At 34.8% G+C, this 24854-nt stretch overlaps 3 protein-coding genes across 10 annotated transcripts; all 3 read right to left on the reverse strand.

Moving 5' to 3' along the window:
* Window positions 1–133: 133 nt before the first annotated feature.
* LOC110798945 (uncharacterized protein At5g08430) lies at window positions 134–10563 on the reverse strand. Of its 4 annotated transcripts, none has more exons than XM_056839932.1 (10): window positions 10252–10560; window positions 6329–6408; window positions 6047–6234; window positions 4823–5708; window positions 3966–4075; window positions 3560–3619; window positions 3109–3159; window positions 2368–2438; window positions 1205–1383; window positions 134–791 (listed from the first exon to the last, which is right to left on the reverse strand). In XM_056839932.1, the coding sequence occupies exons 1-10, from the start codon at window positions 10347–10349 to the stop codon at window positions 697–699; spliced, it is 1818 nt and encodes a 605-aa protein (XP_056695910.1). In that variant the 5' UTR covers window positions 10350–10560; the 3' UTR covers window positions 134–696. The 4 variants fall into 4 exon arrangements, with proteins under 4 accessions (XP_056695910.1, XP_056695911.1, XP_056695912.1 ...); XM_056839933.1 differs by lacking the exon at window positions 10252–10560 and adding an exon at window positions 6947–7128; XM_056839934.1 differs by lacking the exon at window positions 10252–10560 and adding an exon at window positions 6663–6922.
* A 5125-nt stretch (window positions 10564–15688) lies between these two features.
* On the reverse strand, window positions 15689–16957 carry LOC110798943 (uncharacterized). 2 transcript variants are annotated; one of them, XM_022004138.2, is made up of 2 exons: window positions 16829–16957; window positions 15689–16301 (listed from the first exon to the last, which is right to left on the reverse strand). In XM_022004138.2, exon 2 carries the CDS (start codon window positions 16261–16263, stop codon window positions 15832–15834), a length of 432 nt encoding a protein of 143 aa, XP_021859830.1. In that variant the 5' UTR covers window positions 16264–16301; window positions 16829–16957; the 3' UTR covers window positions 15689–15831. The 2 variants fall into 2 exon arrangements, with proteins under 2 accessions (XP_021859830.1, XP_021859829.1); XM_022004137.2 differs by having other exon boundaries at window positions 16720–16855.
* Window positions 16958–18733: 1776 nt separating this feature from the next.
* Window positions 18734–24611, reverse strand: LOC110798942 (PTI1-like tyrosine-protein kinase 3). 4 transcript variants are annotated; one of them, XM_056839935.1, is made up of 8 exons: window positions 24563–24611; window positions 23209–23383; window positions 20600–20850; window positions 20373–20499; window positions 19983–20256; window positions 19493–19625; window positions 19297–19380; window positions 18734–19198 (listed from the first exon to the last, which is right to left on the reverse strand). In XM_056839935.1, the coding sequence occupies exons 2-8, from the start codon at window positions 23297–23299 to the stop codon at window positions 19052–19054; spliced, it is 1107 nt and encodes a 368-aa protein (XP_056695913.1). In that variant the 5' UTR covers window positions 23300–23383; window positions 24563–24611; the 3' UTR covers window positions 18734–19051. The 4 variants fall into 4 exon arrangements, with proteins under 4 accessions (XP_056695913.1, XP_021859827.1, XP_021859826.1 ...); XM_022004135.2 differs by lacking the exon at window positions 24563–24611 and adding an exon at window positions 24360–24517; XM_022004134.2 differs by lacking the exon at window positions 24563–24611 and adding an exon at window positions 23890–24245.
* Window positions 24612–24854: the final 243 nt, after the last annotated feature.

Below are 24854 nucleotides of genomic sequence, written 5' to 3' on the forward strand. Positions count from 1 at the left end.
ATCACCTTGTCGAGGTTCCAATGTCGGATTAACTTGGTCGTATACAAAATAGATACATTGTAGCCCTTTAGAGCTTGAACATGAATTTCGGTGTTGTAAAGGAACAATAATCACAATCTACGGACAAAAAACATTTAGGGAGCCCAAAAAGTTAAATAATATGAAGTTGGCAGAAGCTACATCAGGTATTACGAACCTGCTACCTTAAGTTACGTGGTATCTACTTACCATTTATAACGCTTGTTTACCCATACACCTAAATAATAACATAATTAAGAGGGGACTGCTCGACTAATCAACAAGCGTCTGGCAAATAAAGGCACTCTATCTTCTTCCAAAATTTGAGATTTGAGATTTGAGATTTGAGATTTGAGAGTTGAGAGTTGAGACCCATGCAATAGTAATACTAATACTATGCATCAACCTCTGTTTCTGCAGGTGCAAGCTTTCTGATTTTCTTCCTCTATCTCTCATCATCATCATCACTTAAATCAATCATCTCCACCACCCCGGTTTTAAGTTCCACATCTTTCTCATCATCACATAACTCAATCATCTCTACCACCCCAGTTTTTAGTTCCACATCTTTCTCAGATTCAACATCATCAGTTCCTTGCACCACCTGGGTTGTTTGTTCCTCATCACTCATCAGTCTGAAATTCAAAGTGATCTGACCCTTGATTTTCCCTTTCTGTATCAGGATTCAGGATCATCATCTTCACTTTGTGCTGCTGCAGAATGGAGCTCTTCTCCTATGCCAGGTGACAAGATGGGATTCTCCTGATTACATGCTGAAACTCACACAAGGATTAAAAAAAAGGCCAACAAAAAACTTAAAGCTATGCTGCGACAGACATTGTGCAATGAGATGTTTATGAGAAATCTATTAGAAACTAGTTATCTCAAATACTAGACAACTATACACCTAATGACCTAAAAAAGATGTTTATTTATGATACCTGTGTAATTAGATGGGAACATTTACATGGTAAGAACTACTAGAATAATTCAGGGCCAACATAAGCCATAATATTTTCCATATATACCAGCTGTATGATCTACCAACCACAAACTCACAAGTTCTCAACTATAAATATGATACAGCCGAATACAAAACAGCTGATGAAAATTATAGAATAGACAGAAGAATACTCAGCTGTCAGTAAGCAAAGATCTTCCTAGTCAGTAAATTGATTTCACTAACCTGCAGGTTCTACTCCATCTAGATTTTTGCCAGAAGAAAAACATGTTTTCCTGCTTTCGTTAGCACTGACAGAATTAGCTTCAACCTCTACATCCTCAGCTATTACTTCTGGAATCTGCTTTATCAAGCGTTTTTGTTCCGATTCAAGCTGTTTTACTTTTTCAGTATACTCCGCAAGTCCAATGAGCTGTTAAGGTAACAATGACACAGAGAAGATGGGAATTGAAACCATCTTACTGAGTATTTAGGAGACTAACAGACCCAAGACTGATTTCTCAGCTAAATTCAATTTCCTATGCCTATTTACCCACTCTTGGGAGGCAGCATTTTAATTTCTCTATGTGGTTGCTTAGTTGAACAAGCAGTTACAAGAAAATAATTGCTGTCACTTTTAAATAACCTAATAAAACATTTCTACTAAAATATCCAAATAGAAAACAGGAGTGGCTAATGTAAGAAAGGAGGTGTCAAGCATGAATGTTTGTTTTCTAAGCTTTACCTTCTTTAGCGGATTTCAACAAAGGATGCTTACTTGCTTAGGATAAATCAGAGACCACTTTAAAACTATTATATTGTGCCCGATTATACTATATATACAACAACAACAAAGCCTTAGTCCCAACATGATTTGGGTCGGCTAACATGAATCGTCGTAGGAGATCGTAAAAAAAAACAAGGAAGAGAAAGTGGAATTAATGAAGATAAGAGAAAAATGTATATATATTATAGAAGAAATATGGTAAGAGATAATAAAAATAAGTAAAGTTTAAAATAAATGAATAAGTAAAATAAGTATATTTCAAAATAGCATGTAAATTAAAAAAAAAAATTAAAGAATTTTAAAAATAAGAATAAAAATAAAATAAAAAATAGAAAGAAACAAAAACATGAAATCTGTATAAATCAACTGAAGTCATCAATGTATATTCTCTCCCTCCACTATGTCCTATCCAACGCCATATTTTCCTCAATCCCAAGAAAGCTCATATCGTGCTCAATCACCTTCCTCCAAGTTTTCTTAGGTCTTCCCCTACCCCTTGCAATTCTATCACTTTGCTCACATGTCCAAACCATCTTAAACGATTATACTATATATATTGAAAATAAATTATTAAGCTCATTACATTAAAAACAACAGATATGATCAAAGCTAAAAAGGATACTCTCTTCTCCATCCTTTCTCATTTGCCTTGTCAATTAAATTCTTCAATAGTGCACGTTCCTTCACAATCCACTGGAAGAAACAAGAGTTTGGTTCAGCAGGGGTAAGAACAAAGGCGAAACACTGCTTCTTTTTGCTTTTCTTATCATGATATTTACATCTAAAGAAAAGGAAATAAAATACACAAGCACACACTTTGAACACAGTACACTTTGTTTCTTGAAAAAAGCAATATATATAGGGTGAAATAAAAATCAGGAAAAGGACATGATTGGGGTAACGGAGGAAGATTGGATGGGATGGTTGTTAATTGTCAACAATACACTTTGTATCATATCAGAAATCTGCAAAAACGAGAGGGATAAAAGAAAAATTGACGGAATATGAGATTCCATAGTTATTCAGACTTGAGTGCTCCTGTTGGCTTTGGGTACGAGACAAACTAAGCTCTTTCTTTTGCATACAGTATATATCAAAAAAAAGGAATTGGTCCAACAGAGCCTAACATGTGTACTTGAGGTGAAGAAGAGCAACATACATTATTTGTTGTTAATAATAACCAAGGAAGTTTTAAATGGCCAGATAAACAAATCAATAGAAACATCTTCATCAACTTTTTTTTTTTTTCTAGTTGTGGTTAATTCAATTGCGCAAAGTTAAGTTTCCAGTGAAAATTAAATGACTGAGAAGAGTGAGAACGATTCTCATTGTAGGCTACAATGGAAAAAGCAGAACAGCATACATGCTTGATAATGTCTTCACGCAATATCCTGGCCTTCTGCTCAAGTTCCACCTTAGAGAGAAAACATAGGTGTCACTCAATATAAATTTTCAAATTCCTTCTGTATTTTCAAGGACATTAGAAGCACATGTACAAGACATCAACTCAACATATAGAGTGAGAAATTAAGAAATTTTTGGCTTTCTACAGCATTGTTTTGCCGATCAGAATATTTTAACATTGTGGACAAGAAGATATTTTTTTCCTGCCTGAAGGAATAAGTTCATATCTTTTGAGTCCACCACTGGAAAGTTTATACAAGCACAATTAAATACTGAAGCACCCATATACTGTGAATTGGACAAGCCAAAGAAACAGTTCTCCAATGCATTCTTTTAAATAGAATATCCACTATAGAATAAGAACTGTTCACAAAAAATGGGAGAAAACATTCTTATTACTGAGTACTTACAACAGAAAGCTTCTTATGTAGTCCATCTTTAAGTTTTTGATGCAATTGGTCGCACTCTTCCTGCATACAAAGCAAATAAGTCCCAGAAATATAGAAGATTAGCCACTAATAGAGTAATAAGTACATTTTAAACATCAGATTCTTAATTTGTAATCTCATGGATCTTATCGGTAGCTGAGTTGAATGATATTGCGCCAAAATTCAAAAAAAAAAAAAAAGTTCGCGCAACCTTGATGACTTTATTCCGGACTCACGAATCTAAAATATTTACCCCTAACCCCCACCCCCAAGAAAAAGAACCTGATTCATAATATTTCATGGACCTGTATCAGATGGAAAGCTATGGAAATCAATGTCTTATAAAATGTGCATGTAGGGGTTATTAAAGAAGAGGAATAGGGAAGACCTTGGTAAAGTCACTCTCAGATATCATACAGATGCTAATATCAATTGGCATGCTTGAAACTTGGAGAAGAATTTCCATCTTCTCTCCTCCAACGGGTCGCTTTTTAATGCCTGGAGGAAAAAACAAGAAATACACAATTTAGTCATATGAGAACCTATAAACCAGTGGTTAGCTGGGCGTAGAATAGAGGCATGTAATGTACATTTGTTGACACCCCCTTAAAGAAAGCATTACGTTATACAGAATGATATTCGACTACACAAAGAATCATTATTACAGTTCAAACATGTCATCACTGTTTAAGTATCAGTATATGAGAGGCAATTTTGACAATACAGAAACAAACTCTCAATATGGATACACCTGAAGTCCTTAACACAGTATGTGGAAAGGTAAATGGTACATTCTTTCATCAGATTTAATATAAGACGATTAATATTAGTAGGGCCAAGAATAAACACCATAACATGCATTTTTCTTTTTCTATAGAATTCATCAGGAACAGTTTTTAAAATATGGGTGCTACTGAAATAATGATCTCACTTTATTATTGTACAAAACCATCCAATGTTACAGTTTTCATCTACTAAATCAATAAGATGAAGAATTTGATATGTGGTCTATATTAAATTGGAGTATAATTTTCATAGTTATTGAATGGAATCTTAGATAGGGAAGAGAGGATTATACATTATACCTCAGGTACCTCCTGGTCAACTACCAGCCAAAACAATAATGAAAAGAAGCAATAGGTCAATAATAAGATCAAAAAGTTAATAATCCAGTACATTGTGTCTCCTCTAGCAAATCTGAAAGAACATAATTAGTAATAATAAAATAAGCCATATGATGCTTACCAGTGACTTCCACAAGCTGATGACAATTTTGTTGCATATAGTCATCTGGATCCGATTCGACCCTTACAAAACTACCAATAACTTTGGTGTCATAAGCATCAGATTTCTTCAATATCTCTTCCACCAGGCTTCGTTTCAAGAACACAAGCTTGATGTTTTCTGGAACTATTGATGCCATGCTACCCCTTGAAATCACTTTCTCCTTACGTTGGAGTCCACCTGGATTTCTTTTGTTCTTCCTTTCACATAAACTTAAGGGATTTTCATCTTCTTTTGAGCTGCACGCAACATCTTCTGACAATTCTTCTTGGTTTGCAGCTAAATGGGCCTCTAAAAGGTGAAATACTCTATGCTTATTCACTGAGCTTTTCCCCAGCAGAGATCTTAGGTTTGAGTCACAATTAATAGTTTTTTTCTTCTTCGAGTCTAAAAGCCCTTTTTCATTTACATACTTGGTAACAATGTCCGATACATCATACTGTGACATTTCTGTGCTTGTATCAACACCAAGAGATGTAAGAAAATGCATGAGTGGCTTAGAAGCCCAGCCTATGAACTCCTTTTTGTTCGAATTTGCTTTCTCCGCAGACTGCACAAAGACTTTCCTTCTCAAAAAAGGCTTTGTTGACTTATTTTTCCTTTTCTTTGTAGGACTATAATCTTCTATAGGCTCCCATTCCCAGTCTTCAAAACTATTCAAATTCAGCACATCTTGGTTGCCATTTGCAAACTCATCTCTATCTTCCAAGTAGCTGTTGCCTTTCTTCAACATAATGTGTGCCTTTTGGAGATCTTTCAGTTTCAACCCCTCATTTTCCTTGATAATTTCCCAATAATCCATAAAGAGAAATTCACAAGTTCCTTTCTCTGTAAAATCTACCTTCTCCTGCAAAATAAGCAAAAGAAACACTTCTCATAAGATGACAGTATTATTTTTGCTACTCAAGACAAAATAACACAAAGAGAATGGTAACATAATGCCCTCAGCAGACCCTCACAGGCACCTTCATTGAACAACTGTCTAATATCCTTTAACAAATCCAGATGACAAGATATGATTATGAGAATGGGATAAGAGGCCATAATTACAAAGTCATTCACTTAATCAATACAGGTAATGAGAGAAAATAGTAGCTCAAATGCCAAAAGTCCCAGACTACCCCTTAATTCATGAGAATGTTTCAGAAACAAAATTTTATTTGTAGATATAGAAAGAAAGCATACCCCATCTGAGTCGACATCCTTCTTTTCCTCCCAAAGTAAGGCAAACCTAAGACAATTGCAGCAGAATCCTTTGATGCCTCTTACAGCAATGAATTCTGCTTCAGCCATACACATTCCACAAACAGCACGTGGACAACAAAAGCAGTGGAACTTTGCAGCTTTCTTGCAAATGAAGCAGATATGCCAATCTGAAAAGCAAGGTACCATCAGTTCATACATGAAAAGAAAGAAAGAAAGTAAAGATGATTCTTCTCACTGCATAAAGAAAGAGAAGTTCCTTACCACATTTGAAACTCTCGTCACAGTCTAAAATCGAATCATCCTTTCCAACACAATGAGGGTGATATGATTTTAAGCAATCCCTAGAAGCAAGATACGTTATAATTCAGAGCTAATATCTCAAAGCAATATCATCAAGAAAAAATCATCCCTATAGGACATGGAAAATAAATATGCATTAGAAGCCCATTCGTGCTAGTCACATTCCAATTTTTCTTTTGTTCTTTGAGATACATTATCCAACCCCATATAAATAATTGTATAATGCTATTAACTTCAAGAAAGAGTTAAGCTAAAGGAGGGAGAAGACAGAACACCATTAAGATTAAAACTCTACCATGTATTCTGGAATTTCAAAACATGCGTATCCTTTTAGACGAGGAAGATATAGAATTATAGATGAAAATAAGATACTGCTTGGACTTGGAGGATCAAAATAGGACAAGGTAAGGGAACACTTTTACTGTGTTTTTTACATTTTATCTTCCCCTCCATTCTTATTCAAAACTATAGAATCTCGCCATGATATTCTTTTATTATCACAAGCTAGATACTTGATGACCAAAGTTATCATCGCCCTAGTTATATTATGTGCGAGGCATAAATTTTTCTTAACATTACTTGTCTCAAAGTTGAGGCCCAAAGTGTTTTTTCTTGGAGTGGTTCTTGTGGAGGTCACACCCAGCCACCAAGTGAATGTGAAATCTTCATTCATCATCTTATTACAAAATCCTCGTCCCTTCTCCTTCTAAAAGAAAACTTACAAAGTTGCAAATGGAAGGCTGAGGTTTCAAGACTTGTTCCAAACTTTTTTTTAGAGTAATCCAATATTTATAGAGATATCCATATCAATATCATCACATATTTGGAGGCCATTGTAGAGAGGATGTGATCATGTGACATGTTTCGGGATAGCATGTGCGGTCTTTCAGCACTCTTTACATTTTTATTTTGGAAATATTTTACTACCTCTCTCGCCCCACTGCTAAAAAGTGAGGGTCTCTAGACCAATCAAACCCATTGCCACATGTAGGTTTGACTGGTCCAAACTTATAATGGGGGTGTTTAACTAATAGAAGATTGGGAAAGAGGTTTGAGTCAAAAGGACTAATTTTTAGAGAGGTTTGTATAGTAGAGGAGAAAGATCTATTGTATCTTAAAGCTTGTCAAATTTAAGCTCTGCTCTATTCGACTTATTTTGTTTGAAAAACTTATCTAGAAAAAAAAACTTATTTGTGTGAAAAAAAAAACTTATTTCAATGTGCAAATGTATGAACAAAAATTATTTGTTATGAGCTTATCTGAACTTATTTTGTGAAATAAGTCAACATAAGTCGAACGCCTTAATACCCTTTACCAAGGGTTCTTAAAAAATTTCCTAAAATAAATTAGGTTGATATATTAACTACTATTTACCAAACATTTTGGACAAACAACCAATACAATAAGCTAGTCAAGAATCAAGATAGTTACTACAACTTGTTAACATCTAACGCATACAACTAATGACTAATTGTCAAACGCAGCCCACAGACCAATTACAGCCTTTCGCTTTTAAACTACTCATACTCCCTCCATTATTTGTTTAATAATTTATTTTTGCACTAGACCCTTCTACTTATTCCTTCATTGTTTTTACAAACTCCTTTTACTATCTTACACTCGGCCACCTTTTCACTCAGTCTTACCTAAATTACGTTGTATTTACAACTTACATATTTGAACTTATAAAAGCTTATTCTAGTTGAAAATTATACTAAAGCAGCCCTTATTTTACCAACTTCACTCTTAGTTGGAACAATTCTATTTATAATATAGTCAGATGGGATCTTGTTAGCTTTCTCTTCATATTTACTTTATATAAATTTCACTTATGGATAATTAAAGATATTAATGGTTGAATGCATCAGAAGGCATGAAATTCAATCGGTAAAATACATAACATGTTAAGTCAGATAGCCTTCTTGATCTCAAATTCATTTCTACAGTACCGTATTCATTTGGTTGACCAAAAGTCATAAACGAGGCGTTTGGTTTAGAGATTTGGAGAAAAAAGAGCTTTTTGAAGTGAATTAGATGTTTGACTATTTCAAAGCTAATTGGGGTTTTTGGTTAGGAGAGGTTTGGAAAAGAATTTTGGGATGAAAAAACTAATTTTGAATAGGGGTGCAAATGAGCCGAGACTCTCAATAAACTACTCGGGTTCGGGCTCGGTTAATGCTCGCTCATGTTCGTTTATTTAATAAATGAGCCGAGCAGGCTTGAACAACTTTTGAAGATCGTTTAATAAACGAGCTTGAACATGAACATACTTATACTTATGCTCGTTCATTTAATTTCATGAACACCTCGTTTATTTTTGTTCGTGAACAAGCTCGTCTAATTGTGTTTATAATCAAATTTCTATACATAATTGTTTTATTATAGATAAAAATCGTATTTTGACTTTAATTTAAACATCTAAAAAATATGATAGAATAAAATATTTTGAATTTAAATTTACATGGCTAATTTAGTGTACATTCAAAATTATGTTTTCAAATGGTTAAACTCTAAAGCGCAAAGCTCGTTTAAAAAAAGAGCTCGTTTATGAACTCGACTCGATTAATTAACGAGACATTCATGAACCCTTCACGAACACAAAATCTCTTAAATGAACCGAACTTGAAAAGATTTTTGAGCTCGGTTGAAAGCTAGGGCTTGGGCTCGAGCTCGCCTAAATTAAATGAACATGGGCATGAACAGGGTAGTACTCGGCTCGGCTCGTTTGCACCCCTAATTTTGAAACAACTCAATGCAAGATTTGCGTCAGAGGTTTGAAGAAGTAGGTGTAAAATGACAAATTTGTCCTAATATTTTCTAAAGGTGGTTAATGGTAATTTTATACATTAAACGGCTAATTAACAACTAATTTACCAAATACTTTACAGCTAATCACCAGATAGTCAAACTAGCTGGATTTGGGTAATAGTAGACTCGATAAAACTGACCCTCAATATCCAACATTTACAAGATGAGTTACTTTACACTAGACGTGGTAAAAAAGGAGTAGCCCGAGACCCCCACCTGGGTCAACCCGGGCCAATTTGTACTTAAAATCTCAACCATGCATGAACACATCCGGCTTTCCGGCCATTAACCCTTTAACCCGAAAAGCAAGACGCTGTCTTTCGGTCCAAAACTGTCCTTGTCCGGTCATATGATCAGTTGATCACCTCTACTTCGGTAACTCACAAGCAAACAAACTCCTAATTTTATTTTATTTTCTAAAAATGCCATGTATTATTAAATATTATTTTCTCCATTCCTAAATGATTTTCCTATTTGGTGTTTGGGGTGGAAAATAAGAAAATTGAATCTTGTAATAATTGGGTGTAAGAGTAATGAACTAATGATTGGTTGTAAGAGAAAATATTTAAATAAATGAAGAAAAGTAATAAGGAAATGAAGGAGAGAGAAGATATTTTTATTAAAGTAATAAAAATTATAAAAGTGGGGTTGAGTAGGTGAATGGGAAAATGTGAATGAATTAAATAAGGGATGATGGGAAAATTTATGGTAAAAAATAATGTCCAAAAATAGAAACAGGAAGATAAAATAGGAGGGAGGGAGTACAGTAAGATAAAAAAGGGGATGGAGGGAGTACTCCGTAATCGTTTGTTAGCCCTCTGATAAAAATAAAAATAATACTTCGTAAAAAGTAACAAAAAATGGCTAAGAATGGAGTTCCTCTATTCTCTCTCCTCGGAAAACAGAAAATTAAGAATAATTAAAGTAGCAATTACGGAGTAATTAACTGGTAAATTGTTGATTTCATGAACGAAAGAAACAATTAAAAATTAGGGGAAACGAGTCAACCATTAAACAAACAAAAAAAGTAGGGAGTAGTTCGGAAATGGAAATGGAGAGTGGGAAATGTTGCTTACTTGTGGTCACAGAGAATAAGGTTTCCGCCTTCCTTGCAGACAAAACACCAGTCCTCTGACACTTCTTCTTTCTTCCTCCGTCGATTACTCTTCCCCATTTCCGCTACAGAACTACGTTTTCTCTTCTTTGCTTTTCTTTCTTGCACAACTACTCCGTATTGTGTTGGGTCCCACTGGAACTGGAAGGGAAACAAAATACGAAGTATAAGAGGTTATGTTGGTCAAATTTGCATGCCAAATATGGATCCACAGGGGACAAATTTTAGAGACTTCCATTTCTGATAATGAAAAAAAAAAAACTTCTGAAACGGTTTTAGTGAATTTTTTTTTTTTTACACGCCCACTCGCTTTTGTTTTTAATTACTAGTGTTATATGCACGTGATGCATGTGAAATTATTAAAAAACTTAAAATTATATTGGCACAATTAATATATCACAACAAATATTAAGAACTAAAAAATTATCTGCAAATTTCAATATGTACCAATGTAAAGTAATTAAACATATAAAATCTATGCCCTTACATGACGAAAATCAAAAATTTTGCACCAATGTAAAGTAATTAAAAATATAAAATAATTTGTTTCACTTTTTTCTCTTGCTCGCAATGTACTTTCTTAACCACATGCACTCCTCCGACCAATCGATGTGCAACACATAACTATCATTATAAGAATGTTTTGGATTAAAATTTCCAATTGGTGGAGGTAACGCCCATGAAAAAACTTTGTTTTCGAAGGTTGGGAATACTTTTTCCATGACCTGATTGCATCTATTAGGCTGCATGAACGTTAAAAAATACTACATCTGTTCCTTAAAGTTCTTTAAGCTTACTATTTGCACAGACTTCAATGCAATATTTAACCACTTATATATCTAATTCCGTATGTTAAAAAATTATAAAATTGATATTCTGGAAATACATAACGAGACCAATCTAATTTAACAAGATCTTACATTATAACGTTTTGATGTATATAACAATGAGAATTTACGGTCAAAGTTTTCATACATTTGACACATATACCAAGGCGTAAAGAATTTTCAGAAACAGATGTAGTATATTTTAATGTAAATACAACATGAGCTAATTAATTCATAAGTTTATGTACTCATAGTATTAGAAAAAAAAAATGATTCTTTCTTTCTTTCTTCTCATTGGACAGCTGGGCTTAGTAGATGATGGGCCTATTTCACTATTTTGTGCGCCTAATTAGATCATGTACATTGGTTGGCTCTTCAAAAGAGCTCTTGAAGGGTTCTCCACTCTCTCTCTCTATCACTATCTCTCTACAAGACACACTCAAGAATTCATTCCTAAAAACACCCAACATTGGTTTGTTTCTCAAATGAGCTCTCCATTATAATTTTTACCATTTGGTGGTCCACAATTAATTGTCTTTTTACCAAAGTTACTATCCACTTTTCAAAGTTACTCCCCACTTTTCAACAAGAATCAACTCTTGAATGGCTCTTGGGCAAGAGCTACTTTGAAGTAGCTCTCCATGAAGAGCTACTCAAGAGCCCCTCAAGAACCATTCAAGAGCCCCAATGTTGGCCAAGAGATAGTTCTTGTTGGAGAGCTACTTGGAGAGCCACTCCAAGAGCCCCCAATGTACATGCTCTAATAACTCAAGGAAGCTACAACAGCTCATTTTTTCAGCAAATTATTTCTCCGTTAATTCCTCTTCGCATAATTAGTAAACTCAACTATATTAATTCTCCATTTTGGATTTAATTCACTAATCACAACAAAATTGGCTAAAGATTTGAGTCAACACCTCTCATATGAAACACGAGTTAATTTTTATTTTTATTTGGTGAAGAAGAGGGGCACAGCCCCTAAGCAAAGAACAAACATGCTACCAAACATGCTCTAAAAGGAATAACAATTACTTTAGGTTGTGATTTGTATTCTTGTAAAATAGACAATTACACATAACACATTCAACCCTTCTCTTTGTTTTTTTTGGTGTTACCACAATCCTTGGGTAATTTCAGCTTTTGAATTGATAGTATAATTTAACTTAATTAGGGATATAAAATTTAGAAGATTGAGTAAACGAATTCATGATTTTGTTCCCAAAAAATGAGTGGATAATTTTGTACAAAGAACAAGAATATGGTAGACAAAGAGAAACAATTAATCATCACCTCACGTCCGTAATAATTATTTCAATGTACAATTAAGATTACGACACGGCCCTAAATGGTTATCAAAAAGTTATTTTTTTCGACCAGAATCTATTGCAATTAAGTAAATTACTGTCCTATTTTGTTCAGTGATTAATGCATTGACTGGGATTTCCTCTAGAAAAAAGTAATTAGTCTATTCATAATTTCTTTATTTATTATTTTGTACCGTCCCTAAAAACCCTATAAATAAATTAGGGATACCAACATAATATATATATATATATATATATATATATATATATTATTGTATCTTGAATGAATTGGCTATGCAATCTCATATATAGAAGAAGAAGAATATAAGCATAATGAAAATGAGAAAGCATGGGAAGAGAGAGTCAGGAAGACGGTTGAAGGAGCGGGAATTAGCACTCGAGGCTAGAGTTGCGCGGCTGAGAACCCAAGTTACGCGGCTACAAAGAGAAAACGACGAGTCTTCAAATAAACTAGCTAATTATATGTTCTTAATGTATTGTAAGAGTTTCAATACTCGAAAGCTTTTGATAGAGGAATTTGTTAAAGCGATCGCGAAATACCAAAACACACAGGAAGAGGAAGCTAGCTATGGACAAGAGCCTTGCATTGGAAGAGGCGGTGTCTAAAATTATTATGCCTACGAGAAACGAATTGAATGTGGTCTTGAAACTAATGATTCAAACTAGTTTCATTTATAATTTGCTACTTTATGTTTCGTTATGATCGATCGAGTATTTACTCTGCACAATAATTTTTTGTTCGAATTCTGTTTTCATAGAAAAAACTAGTTATTGGTTCGACCTTTAATTTTCGTGTTATTCTATGTAATTCCATATTATATTTATAACTTGATAACCAATTGAGGTTGGCTTGAGTGGATGCTGCCCTCTCTCCTCTTCTCTTTTTAGGGTTTCCAAATATTAGGACCGTTCTACACTACGCTCGTGCTATAGTGAAAGAAAGTTTTTATTTGATTCATTGTTTTGTATTTGTTAGATTCAAATTTTTATATAGGTGTAGTATGAATATTTATCAATGAATTAATTAGATCATAAAAAAAAATTTAATAATAACTTTGACACAATTTTTATACATTATTAGGTCCTCATATTTTTCAAAAGTAATTGGTTTTTTTTTAATCTGAATTCCTCTATTCAGTAATTCGGCGGATTTGGATTTGAATTTTATTCACATTAAAGTTAAACTCTTGGTATTTTTTACGATTACGCGCACAAATTTTTATATGTGCACGACTAACTTTTACATGTAGTGAATTTAAAAACACACCAATATTTTGAAAATTATTCACCCAATAATTTGAACAAAATTGTTAGGTATTTGTCCGAGTTTTAAACATCTGGGGAAGAAAGGTATTCAAGTTTTCATTTCTTGTGATTTATGTGATAGAGGGGAGGAAGATTTACAACACCTTTTCCGATTTTGTAACTTCGCGCAACAAGTTTGGAGGAGTAGATCACTAGCTATCCACTCAGAACTCAACGAAACCATGTCCTTTTCGGAATGGTTTTTGTTTTATATCCGACAATTTCAACGTCAGGATGGAAAGAGCAGACCGAGAATAGTATACTTTATTAGTACACTTTGGGGGCTCTGGTTAACTAGGAATAACCGTGTGTTTAGGGGTGAAGTTACTTCGACGGCGACTATTCAATCAATTGTCAATAATGGATTGAATGACCATGGAATCCTTCAGCGTCATAACCAACCTTATCTAGGTTTTCTCCATCCTCCAAAGGATACTTTAGTTTTCCCACTGGGGCTTTTTAGGGCTATCATTTCTGGTACTGAATTCCAGGGAACTCCAACTACAATTTTGGTAGATGGGTCGTGGCACAAGTCAACTAAGAATGCAGGAATGGGTTGGGTACTAGAAGAGCATCATATCCAGAATGTAAGTACTTTGGGAGGGGCGCAATCTGGTACTGCGCATTCTGCGTTACAAGCAGAGGCTAAAGCTTGTCTTCTAGCTTTATGTTGGGCGTCACAAGCTTCGATAGCAAGAGTTACAATTTTGACAGATTCACAACGATTAGTTGAACTTTTAAGACTGGATGATTTGTCAGATGTGCAGGTCAGGTGGACGATTGCGGAAATCAGGGAAATTGAGAAAACTTTTAATTAGCTGGTGTTGTGTCAACAAGGTAGATCGTCATCAAGTTCAGAAGGCTCATGATCTAGCAACTTCAGCTTCTACTTTACTTTTAAATTTTAGTAATTATCCTTAGTTTGTTCTATAAGCTTATGTCAAAAAAAAAAAAAAAAAAACATCTGATACTACATGTTGAAAGAAAACATGTTTAGATTGAGCTTAATGTATTAAGGGTAATAAAAGTAAAATTAAAGAAAATTCCTAATAAGACTTGATTGAAAACAACAAGTAGTAAAATCAATTAGGGAGTCGGTGCAACAACATGGAATAGGAAACCTATTTCATGTAGTAAACGCGTTACTCCGTATATTCCAAGGCTTATCAACCTATAAATAAAAATCAACTCTTCATCTTTTCACTCATATTTAATTTTCTTGGTAGCCAAATTTTAAATTTTAATTTTTAATTTTGTAGGGCTCAAATTAATAATGTTTGTAGTATAATCTCATATAATCAATCATCAATCAATCATGAGGATGACAAAGCATGGGAAAAAAGAGTCAAGTAAGCGGATGAGGGACAGAATGCAAGAACTCGAGACCGAAATTCTGTGGCTGCGAAATCAAAACCGAACTCTAGGAAGCTCAAAACGAAGTCTACAAATATCAAATGAAACTTTAGAGGCGGATTATAAGATCATCTCTGACATGTATAAACGAAGTGAAGATGACCAAAAACGTTTGGCGGATCAAGTTACGAAAGCCAGAGACATTCTAAAAAAGATTCGAGATAATCATATTCGGGCTAAAGCTGCAGCATACGGTCCTTGCATAAATTTTGTTAGACAGAGTTGTACAAAAAACAAAGTAACCGTTATTCAACAAGCCTTTGTGTTTTCTAATACTTCCAAGAACAATCTAACTCTTCTTACATCCGAGTAGTTTCAATGTTTCATGTAATCTTGTTAGTTTGTTTGTTTGTTAATCTTGATATCTACAATTGTGTATCGACATTCGACAGTACTGAATTTTAGTAAGGAAGGTTACTTTCATCATATGATATATATATGACATGTGAATATGGTTATAATTTGGTTCAACATCTCTTTAATCTTTATTTTACTAAAAAAAATTTATCAACTTCATTCCCGTCTGAAATGAATAAACCAACTTCTTAAGTTTTTTCATACAGAAAAATTCAACAACAATATACCCTGCTAATACACTGAAACATTGTGACTCTAAATCTATTGTAGCATTACTAAAATGGTAGACTATTTAAAACTGAAGAAGTCATACATCTAATCATCACCATAAGCTCGAAAGCTATAACGTTCTTGGTAAAAAGCGTTGAACCAGAGGTCAGCCTCGAACCATTTAGGGTAACGCACAAGATCACCAGCTTTGAAACTCATATAATGTTTGCTACCTTCAGGGACAACTCTAACCTCTCCCTCTTCAATGTAAACCAGCTGATCCACATGCCAGTCCCAAGGCAATCTGCATTTTCCAGTCTTCCATGTTGTCCATCTTGATACTCCAAGCTCATTTAAACGTTCTGGAGATACTTTTCTTTCTACCCTTATCTTGTATAGCTCTTCCAAAGGCTTCTCTATCCTCATTGCCTTTATACAACCACTTCTGCTAACATTATGATCACACCGTTTTAGTTCTGACTTGTTGGTTCGAATCACAGAGCTGTGAAATGTTGGTGACCAAATAACACTGGCCATCACTGGATATAGTTCCCGGCTTCTTTTCCCTTAATTTCCTGCACAACAACATACTAAGCTCAATATAAACTTAATTAAACCCCTAAAGGAAAATTATTTGGGTCAATATAGTGTTTGGTTTGCAAATTTTACGATCCCCCTTCCTCCATTTCAATGTATGAATCACTCCAATCCCAAAGTAGTTTGACAATAGAACAAACTAATTCAGTAATAGCAAACTTATTTTATTGGGGCATTTTATCGAACACTTGGAGTGCACGAACAGTTCGTAATCATATGAAATAAACACAGGTTAGTAATGGCGTTTGCTCAATTTGAGCAACAAAATATGAGTAACAATTTATGATGAATTGCTAGTTCGAAAGTATTTTTACTAAAATATTTGAAATCATTGCCCAAATCTTACAAATTTGAAATCGAAAGAGTTGAGCAAATAAAAGAAATTGAATGATTTACCTAATTAATTGACTGATACCGGAATTCAGATTGAGATAACCTTGAAATTGAGAAAAAGGGATGAAAAAAGAAAGAAAGAAATAGGGTTGAAGTTGAATGGAAAACATACCTTATCTAAAAAGAGGGTGCCAAGAACTGCTGCAGCCTGCAGATGAGCTAGAATGCTAATTGATGTGCGCGCTAGAGTCTAGAGATGGTCAGTGGGTCGGGTTTGACCCAGCCCACCCTGACACGGCCCATAGTGGCTCAGATATTTTTTTTTAATGTGGTGTGGGTCGAACTTTTTCAACACAGCTTATTTCGACCCACTCCATCGGATCCGACACAATCCGTCATGGCACACCCGACCCACCCAACCCAACACACGAACCCAGAACCCAACTCGCGAAACTCATCCTAATTTAAACAATTGTGTATGTTTAAAATGCTAATATATTCTAATTTTAGTGTTTAAATATACATTAACCACATTTATGTGAGTAAGTGAATAACATAAAATTTAACTTTAAGTTCATACAAAATTTATAACTTTTTCACGCTTAATTAATCGTGAAAACCCACCTAACCCAAATCAGTTCCTAAAACTCATGTAGACCCACCAAATCCACCTGACCTATCGGAATCACATTTGTCGTAACCCACCAAACCCATCAGACCACCCGCCCCGCACAACCCACCTCGACCCGCGACCCATCATGTACTGTGTTCATTTTTCCGACACAGCCCATGACTAGACCCAACCTAGTTTAACTGAGGCGGGTCATGTGTCAATTGTCCCCGACCCAACCTAGTTTAGCTGAGGCGGGTCGTGTGTCAATACCCTAAAAATTATGTTTGGATATTTTGCATGCGATTTAATGTGCATTAAGATTCCTCTGCTTTTTTATTTAAACCATGCAAATTATGTTTATTTATAATATTTTCACTTTTATCAAAAATCTGACATTGGAAAAATGAAAAAGATTTAATGTCCCAATGTAAAAGTGTGAAAGATTAAATATCCCAATGAATTTAATTGGTAAAAAAATTCTTGACATAAATTTTGATAGAAAATTTAAGCATTTATGTGATAATATAAAACGAAGTATAAAGAAGATTATGGGATAAACGAAATAGAATACGTAAAGAGCATTTTGGGGCGGAGCGAGTGTTTTAGTTAAGTTCAATTAAATTTAGTTATGTTCAGTTTATTTAAGTTTAGTTCGATTCAACTCAAAAGAATAGGGTTTAACTCCTTTCACGCTTTATATTGGGAAGAGAGCGATGAGGAAAAAAATCCTTGAATAGGATAGACAATTGAATCCAATGTTTTCTAATTGCTGCCCATCTTTTAGTAAGTGGGTATAATTATTTATTTATGTTATTGAACAAGATTGTTTATTAATGTTTCAACCACATTTTTTATTTTGGAAAAAACATAACTATTATATAAGCACCAATTCACCAAAATTTTCATTATTATAGAAAAAAAACTCACATATTTTATTATTAGCCTCCCATAATAAAGTGTAGAATACAAACCATAGATATACTTTTGAAAATTTCAAATGTCGAAAGCACAAGACTCGATTACGAAAGAAGCTCATCTGTGAACTGAAAGAAGCTCATCTGTGAACTGAAAGAAGCTCATCTGTAAACTCAGTTCGATTAATGAACTAGACGTTCATCAACAAAAAATCTCCTCAACAACTAAGCTTGAACATATTTTTGAGATAAACTCGCATAAACTAAGTAAAGATAAACACGAACTAGTACAAGACTTGACTCGTTTACACACTTGAATACGGAGTATCAGATTAGCTGTTAGGCGGCAGCTCCCCGTTGAATAAGGAAAGTTGCGGAAATTTAAAGTGCACGACTCGGTCGCAATACTTAAACATCAAGCAGAGTCTCTCTGAACAACCAACATGAGTTGATTGGAAAAATGATGGAATTCGCGCAGGGGGGCGGAAAAACTTCGGACAACAGCAACAAAAATGAAACGAAACGAAACAAAATCAATGAATAATATTACTGCACATGAAAGAATCCGCCTTTTGCCATTTTCAAAATATGAGTTTGATCATATTGTCGCTATTCTTTTTCATACAAATAGCCGTGAAACCCGTATAAGCGCAAAAAAGACTTATACCGGATTTCCTAGACATCAAACTCTTTTTTTTCCCCACATCCAAACCAACAAACTCAACAACGAATTATGAAGAAAAAAAATCGGATATATATGGTGATGAACAAAAGCCGGCCAAGAGTCAAGGAACAAGAGAATCCAAACAGCTGTAGAAATTATCTAACACAATCAACGCAATCAACTTGACAGTAACTATTCCCTCTTTTAAGTTGCCTCTGGAGCTGGAACTGGTGCAGGAGCTGGAGCTGGAGCTGGTGGCTTTAGTAACGGCTGGAGTGCTTTGACAACGATGCTCATGTTTGGCCTAAATTCACCTTCATATTGAACACATAGAGCTGCAACAGCAGCCAACTACAAAACCCACACCATGTCAGCAATCAGCAAATAGAACAACAACAACAACAACAACAACAACAACAAGGGAATAAGAGGTGAGGTAAGAAAAACACCTTAGCCACTCCTTTTGCAGGGTAATCCTTCAATCTGGGATCAACACACTGCTTAACTTTGTCTTCACTCAGCCTTGGAGTTGCCTGACAGAAGAAACAAACACATGTTTTTAGGCAACTACTCCAGGGCAGAACATAAATAATGACTCATTCACCTCTTATACTGGTTCAATTAAAAAGAGTATGGGAAATTTACCCAAGTAACAAGACTTTGCTGACCACGAGGCATTGTATGATCCACGGGTTTGCGTCCTGTTAATAGCTCCAAAAGAACCACACCAAAACTATACACGTCACTCTTTTGCGTCAACTGTCCAGTCATTGCATACCTGGGACATTTGCAGACAGCTTAGCAAAGGTTCACACAGTGGTCAATGTCACAAGTAACATAAATCAAGAAGAAGCAACCCATTTGTTTATCAGTTAGCCAATTCAAAGATTTCCTACATTACCACCACCCATGGGGGGGCATGGCCTAGTAAGGATTCTGTATAGTCTGGATATTAGCAAGTTGATATAATCCAGCTACCATAAAGATACTATGCTTTTCAAACTTTAGCTGGTTTCCCCCATCTCCAAAATAAAAACAATTAAACGACAACAGACGTGAACATGACTAACTAAAATCCTTATTACCCCCCTAGGGCATGGATTCATATTAACACAAAGACAGAAGAGAAAATTACTCCGGTGCATGATAGCCAAAGGTGCCCAAAACTCTGGTGGAATGAAGACGAGCAGCCATATCAGGGGCCTGATTTGAAAGGTTAAAATCTGCAATCTTGGCTCTGAAATCCTCAAACAAGAGGACATTACTAGATCTAATATCTCTGTGAATAATAGCTGGCTGAATCTTCTCATGGAGGTATTCCAATCCCCTTGCGGCATCAACAGCAATTCTTACTCGCTGCATCCAGTCGAGCACTGGACCAGGTTGAGCACCTTGCACACCTTTCCTGCCTGCAAAAGGACTCCAACATTATTTTCAAATGCATTTCACATTTTTTCAAATTAATTTCACACGAACTCCCCAATATGAATTTTCAAAGCCATAAAATGCAAGTAGTTTTTCATACCATGCAAGATATCATGCAAGGATCCCATGGTAGCAAATTCATACGTCAACACCCGCATATTTCCCTCTACACAATAGCCTTGCAACTCAACAATGTTTTCATGTTTCAACCTTGAAACTCTTGAAACCTACAAATGCCAAATGCGCACAACCTGCAGGTTAGACTGAAGGCCGAACAGGTAGTAAAAGTAAAAATTCTCAGTAGTAGTTGCCTACAGTAAACCATACCTGTGTCAAAAACTCAACATTGGACTCTGGTTCTTGGGAAACATCAAGCTTTTTCACAGCCACTGCATTCCCATTTTCCAAAGTAGCATAATACACTCTTCCATAGGAACCTTCACCAATTAACGCTTTGGATCCAAAGTTATCGGTTTTTTCCTTTAACTCGTCCAGAGACAAGACGGGTACTTCAATTGGTGGTGGTGTTGTCTTCTGCACATCTTCCTTTATAGGTGCTGCAGGCTTTTTAGGGGCTCCTAGTTCAACAAAATAAGAGCAACAAAGAAAGTTTAAATACATAAATACTGTAACTGGTTTAGAGAGAACATATTGGTTTTAAGTAATATTCCAACTCACATCCATAACGCGCTGCAATTATCAAGGCAACACTTTTAAGGGATAGGTTAAAAATTACTAGAATGGCGTACTATTTTAGACAAACAACTGCTATTTGTAACACACTCTCCTTACACTTCCGGCTAACACCCCCCCTCCAATAAAAAGGATGAAATAGACGGGTGAGCAAATGTGTTGTTGATCATGAACAGATCTGACATTGATTCGACATGAAGTACATCATAAAGCATTGACCAGAAATTACTGTTTTAGAACACATGCTACTATAAAGAGTCCATGTTAAGCATGCCCCATCGTTGAAAGTAAATAATAATGCTATTATAGCACACCCAAGCCTTTAAAAAAATATGAAAGAAGAGAGAAAGGTCTTCTTTTAATCATTGAATTGAATAGAAAAGCAGTACTCCCTCTGTTTTTTTTAATGTTAGTCCCTTTTGAAATTTATGACAAGCCAACAAAAGTACAATTGTCATATGAATTTCAATAAGATATTAACCAATGTGAGTAGGAGAGAGAAAAAATTAAAGGGTTTAATGGGGATAAAAGTTTACTTGAGAGTAAACAAGGGTCATTTGGATATTTATAAAGGGATAAATGTTGGACAAATAAGAAAAGATTCCAAAATGACTAATAAAATAGAACAACTCAATAAGGAAAGGGGACTAACATTCAAGAACGGAGGGAGTAAATTTTTTAGGTCAATGACTCACTACTTCATCAACTTAGCTATATTGGATATATTAGATTCAGCAATCAGCATTTAAATATAAACAAATAAATAAATATAAGTTGTACATCTGACAGCAAGAATCCACCAATAACAAACAAGGCCCTCTCATATGATATTAGCCCTGACAGTAATTAGTAACTTGACTTTTAGTTCCCTAAAATCAGAAATTTTCATTCAATCCGGCCATTATAGTTTTCATGTTTAAATGGTTAGTTGGGTGGAGCAGGGGACCAGCAATGAGTTGGCAGATTATTCCTCTGTTGACCATTTAATAACAAAAAATGTCTCTATCCAACCCAATTAATTACAGGTCAGCACTCAGGCAACTAGCTACTCCACTTCCACACTTACAGGTTAATCCCATAACTGCAGCATAAAAATTTTCATTGATTATTTCATTGCTTATGATTACATAAGCTAATCACGATAGACTACTGGTTGTTGTTACACTGGCAGAGTGGCAGTGTTCAATGCTCAAGAAGAGACACATGATTATAATTCTCTTTAAACTTTATTCTAAGTACTTAATTATCTGAAATGTTGGATGTTTAATTTGCAACACAAACCCAGACTGAATCAACTTTCACAAGGTAGAGAATATAGCATCAATCTGGAACTCAATTCGGGATAATAAATGAAAATGAAGACCATCCCAGTCCTAAGTAAAGCCAGTCAGCTATACTATAAATCTATGAAACAAAGAAGCATTCCATCAAGAGGTCGTAATACCAACCACCAATTATGAACTCAATGGTATTTTATTCTCAAACATGACCATCTACAAAATTTTAGAACTCCTCTGCAGAGTCAAGAGTGGATCCAGAGCAGAATCCTTTAAAACATCTAGCTTTTATTTCAGGAGGAATACCAATGCTAGGATAAAGCTACTAGTTAGTGGCTATCAAAAGAATACAATAACAATAGGGAAAAAAAAAAGAAAGTGAAGAAGAATCCCTAGGCAGACACTAGTCCAAAGAACAAGCATGGCGGACATAAGGACAGAAAGACAGTTACTTCGCTACCACTAGTATCAGGCTTCAGCGAAGATAAACAGTCATAGCGGACATGAGGACAGAAAGTCAGTTACTTCGCTTCATAAATCTACAAAGAGTATAGACTCGCTGGAGGAACAAAATATGATACTTGCCTTACTAGTAGTGAACTTTAAAATCCAGACACCAAGTGTATCAGAATTCATAAAACCAAACCAGAAACACCTAAGAGTATCATATTCAAACCCTAAAATTTCTCATTTACACATAACTCAATAACTGAACCTCAGCATGCCATCAATGAAGAATTACTCCGTAAGCATCGACACAATAGTTTGTCAAGAGCATTCGGCTGATATAATATGGATCCTCATGTTTCATACATAGCTACTCTCATTATACATAACCATACCCTCCTCCGCCCCATGAAATCCAAAATAAATTATTACCCCTTCAAAAATTTCCATAAAAGGAATACAAATTATACCATAAAAACCACAAATAACACCAGCAAAAAACAGATGAGTACGACATACTTTCCGCATTGTTCCTTGGGCTTTTGAGGGGCTCATCATTTGATGGATAAGACTCTTCAACATGACAAGTACAACAAAGCCACCTCCGCATTCTTGATACTGGCCTTCTCAAACTCAAATCGTCTTGAGAGTGTCCTTGCAAGCGTACAAAGTGGCCAGGGGGAGGTGCATGTGCCTATCAATTATCAAAAACTTTCATCATTTCATGTTATTATGAATCAATTCACATGACAACACCAAAGTAAATCAAGTTAAAAACGAAAGTTTGCTAAAAACAAAGAGTATACTTATATTATTCAGAATGAATAATTCACATGAATTCACACAAAAACATGCAAAATTCCAAAAACCCCATATCAAAATTCAGTCAAATTAGAAATACTACAAAATAAGTTGCAATTAATTATGAAATTAGCACATGAATTATCAACAATGAATTTACAACATGCATATGGATTAAGAACAAATGGATTAAAATTCTATCAGTTCTATTAAATGTAAAAAAAAAAACACAAGATATGATCACTATTTAAAAGCTGTAAGAATTTACAACAAATTTATCATGCCAAACACGAAATGCCTGAAAAATAAGACAGAAAAACGAAAAGGAAACAAATTCAATTAAATTTGTACCCCAAAACAATTGGGGGAAAAAAAGAGAGGGGATCAACTGATCCTCACCACTAAACCACGTCGGTGAAAGTTGTCGTCCATCAAGAACAAAATTCCCAAAATTGCAAAACTGAATTAGGGAGAAATTAATCCCAAATTTTACAAAAAACAAAATTGAAAAAATTTGCAAGAAATTTCACCTTTTAATTAGGTCGAAAGCAAACAATAGAACCCGCAATATTAATCACAGGAAATGGGAAAAAAATTCCGGAATAGAAATACCCCCATGAATCGATTTTTTGCTTTAAAAACCTAACAAAAAAGGAGAAATTTCAAGTTCAATTGAAATTCAATCCCATTAAAGAAGAACCCCCCAGAAAAACGAAAGAAAATAAGAAAAAAGGGGTTGTTAAACAACAACAACAACAACAAAACAAAAAAAAAGACCCAGATCGAGAAATAGCGAAATTAAAGGGAAAATGACATCGGAAATGAGTTGTATGATCGAACTTTAAGAGAGAAAAGGGGCAGTACATTACCTGGGGTCAGGCAAAGAGGAGAGAGAAAATGCTAAACTATTTCAAACTTTTTTTAGGGGCAGATTTTTGGTTTTCTGGTTCGCTGTTTTTGTTCTTTTGGGAAGAAGAAGAAAGACAGATGTGCAAAAACAAAAGCAAGGACTAAGCTTGTATTAGAAGCATAAATAATTATTAATACAAGTAACAAAAACGTATGGACGTACCAAAAAGGATGAAATAGGCCGGTGGTCGAAACCGTGTGGAGTCGTTTGAAGAATCTTTTGATGTGCGTTCGTTATTGTATTTTGTTAGTATGTTTTGCTAGTCGTTTTATTGAAGAAATGTTTATGGTAAGTTTGAGTTTCCATGTTTAAGAGGGACTTCAGAGTGAAGATAAGTGTTAGTGGAGCATGTTCTGATTATCTTTGATATTTGTAGTTTTTATGGCAGGAAATATCGTTTGACGAATCTTTTAATGTGCATTCATTATTGTATTTTGTTCTCATGCTTTCCTAG

The sequence above is a fragment of the Spinacia oleracea genome, chromosome 3 (assembly GCF_020520425.1).
Source record: "Spinacia oleracea cultivar Varoflay chromosome 3, BTI_SOV_V1, whole genome shotgun sequence".
Lineage (NCBI taxonomy): Eukaryota > Viridiplantae > Streptophyta > Magnoliopsida > Caryophyllales > Amaranthaceae > Spinacia > Spinacia oleracea.

What these genes read in the sequence shown, in the direction of transcription:
- LOC110798945 (XM_056839932.1), bottom strand. Translation starts at nt 10,349, where the DNA reads ATGGGGAAGAGTAATCGACGGAGGAAGAAAGAAGAAGTGTCAGAGGAC. An exon ending in AGGATGTCGACTCAGATGGG is followed by an intron (nt 5,709 to 6,046) that starts GTATGCTTTCTT and finishes CTTATTTTGCAG; the next exon opens with GAGAAGGTAGATTTTACAGA. An exon ending in AGATGGAGTAGAACCTGCAG is followed by an intron (nt 792 to 1,204) that starts GTTAGTGAAATC and finishes TGTGAGTTTCAG; the next exon opens with CATGTAATCAGGAGAATCCC.
- LOC110798943 (XM_022004138.2), bottom strand. Translation starts at nt 16,263, where the DNA reads ATGGCCAGTGTTATTTGGTCACCAACATTTCACAGCTCTGTGATTCGA.
- LOC110798942 (XM_022004134.2), bottom strand. Translation starts at nt 23,922, where the DNA reads ATGGACGACAACTTTCACCGACGTGGTTTAGTG. An exon ending in CCCAAGGAACAATGCGGAAA is followed by an intron (nt 20,851 to 23,208) that starts GTATGTCGTACT and finishes TTGTTGAACTAG; the next exon opens with GAGCCCCTAAAAAGCCTGCA. An exon ending in AGCAAAGTCTTGTTACTTGG is followed by an intron (nt 19,381 to 19,492) that starts GTAAATTTCCCA and finishes TTCTTCTGTCAG; the next exon opens with GCAACTCCAAGGCTGAGTGA.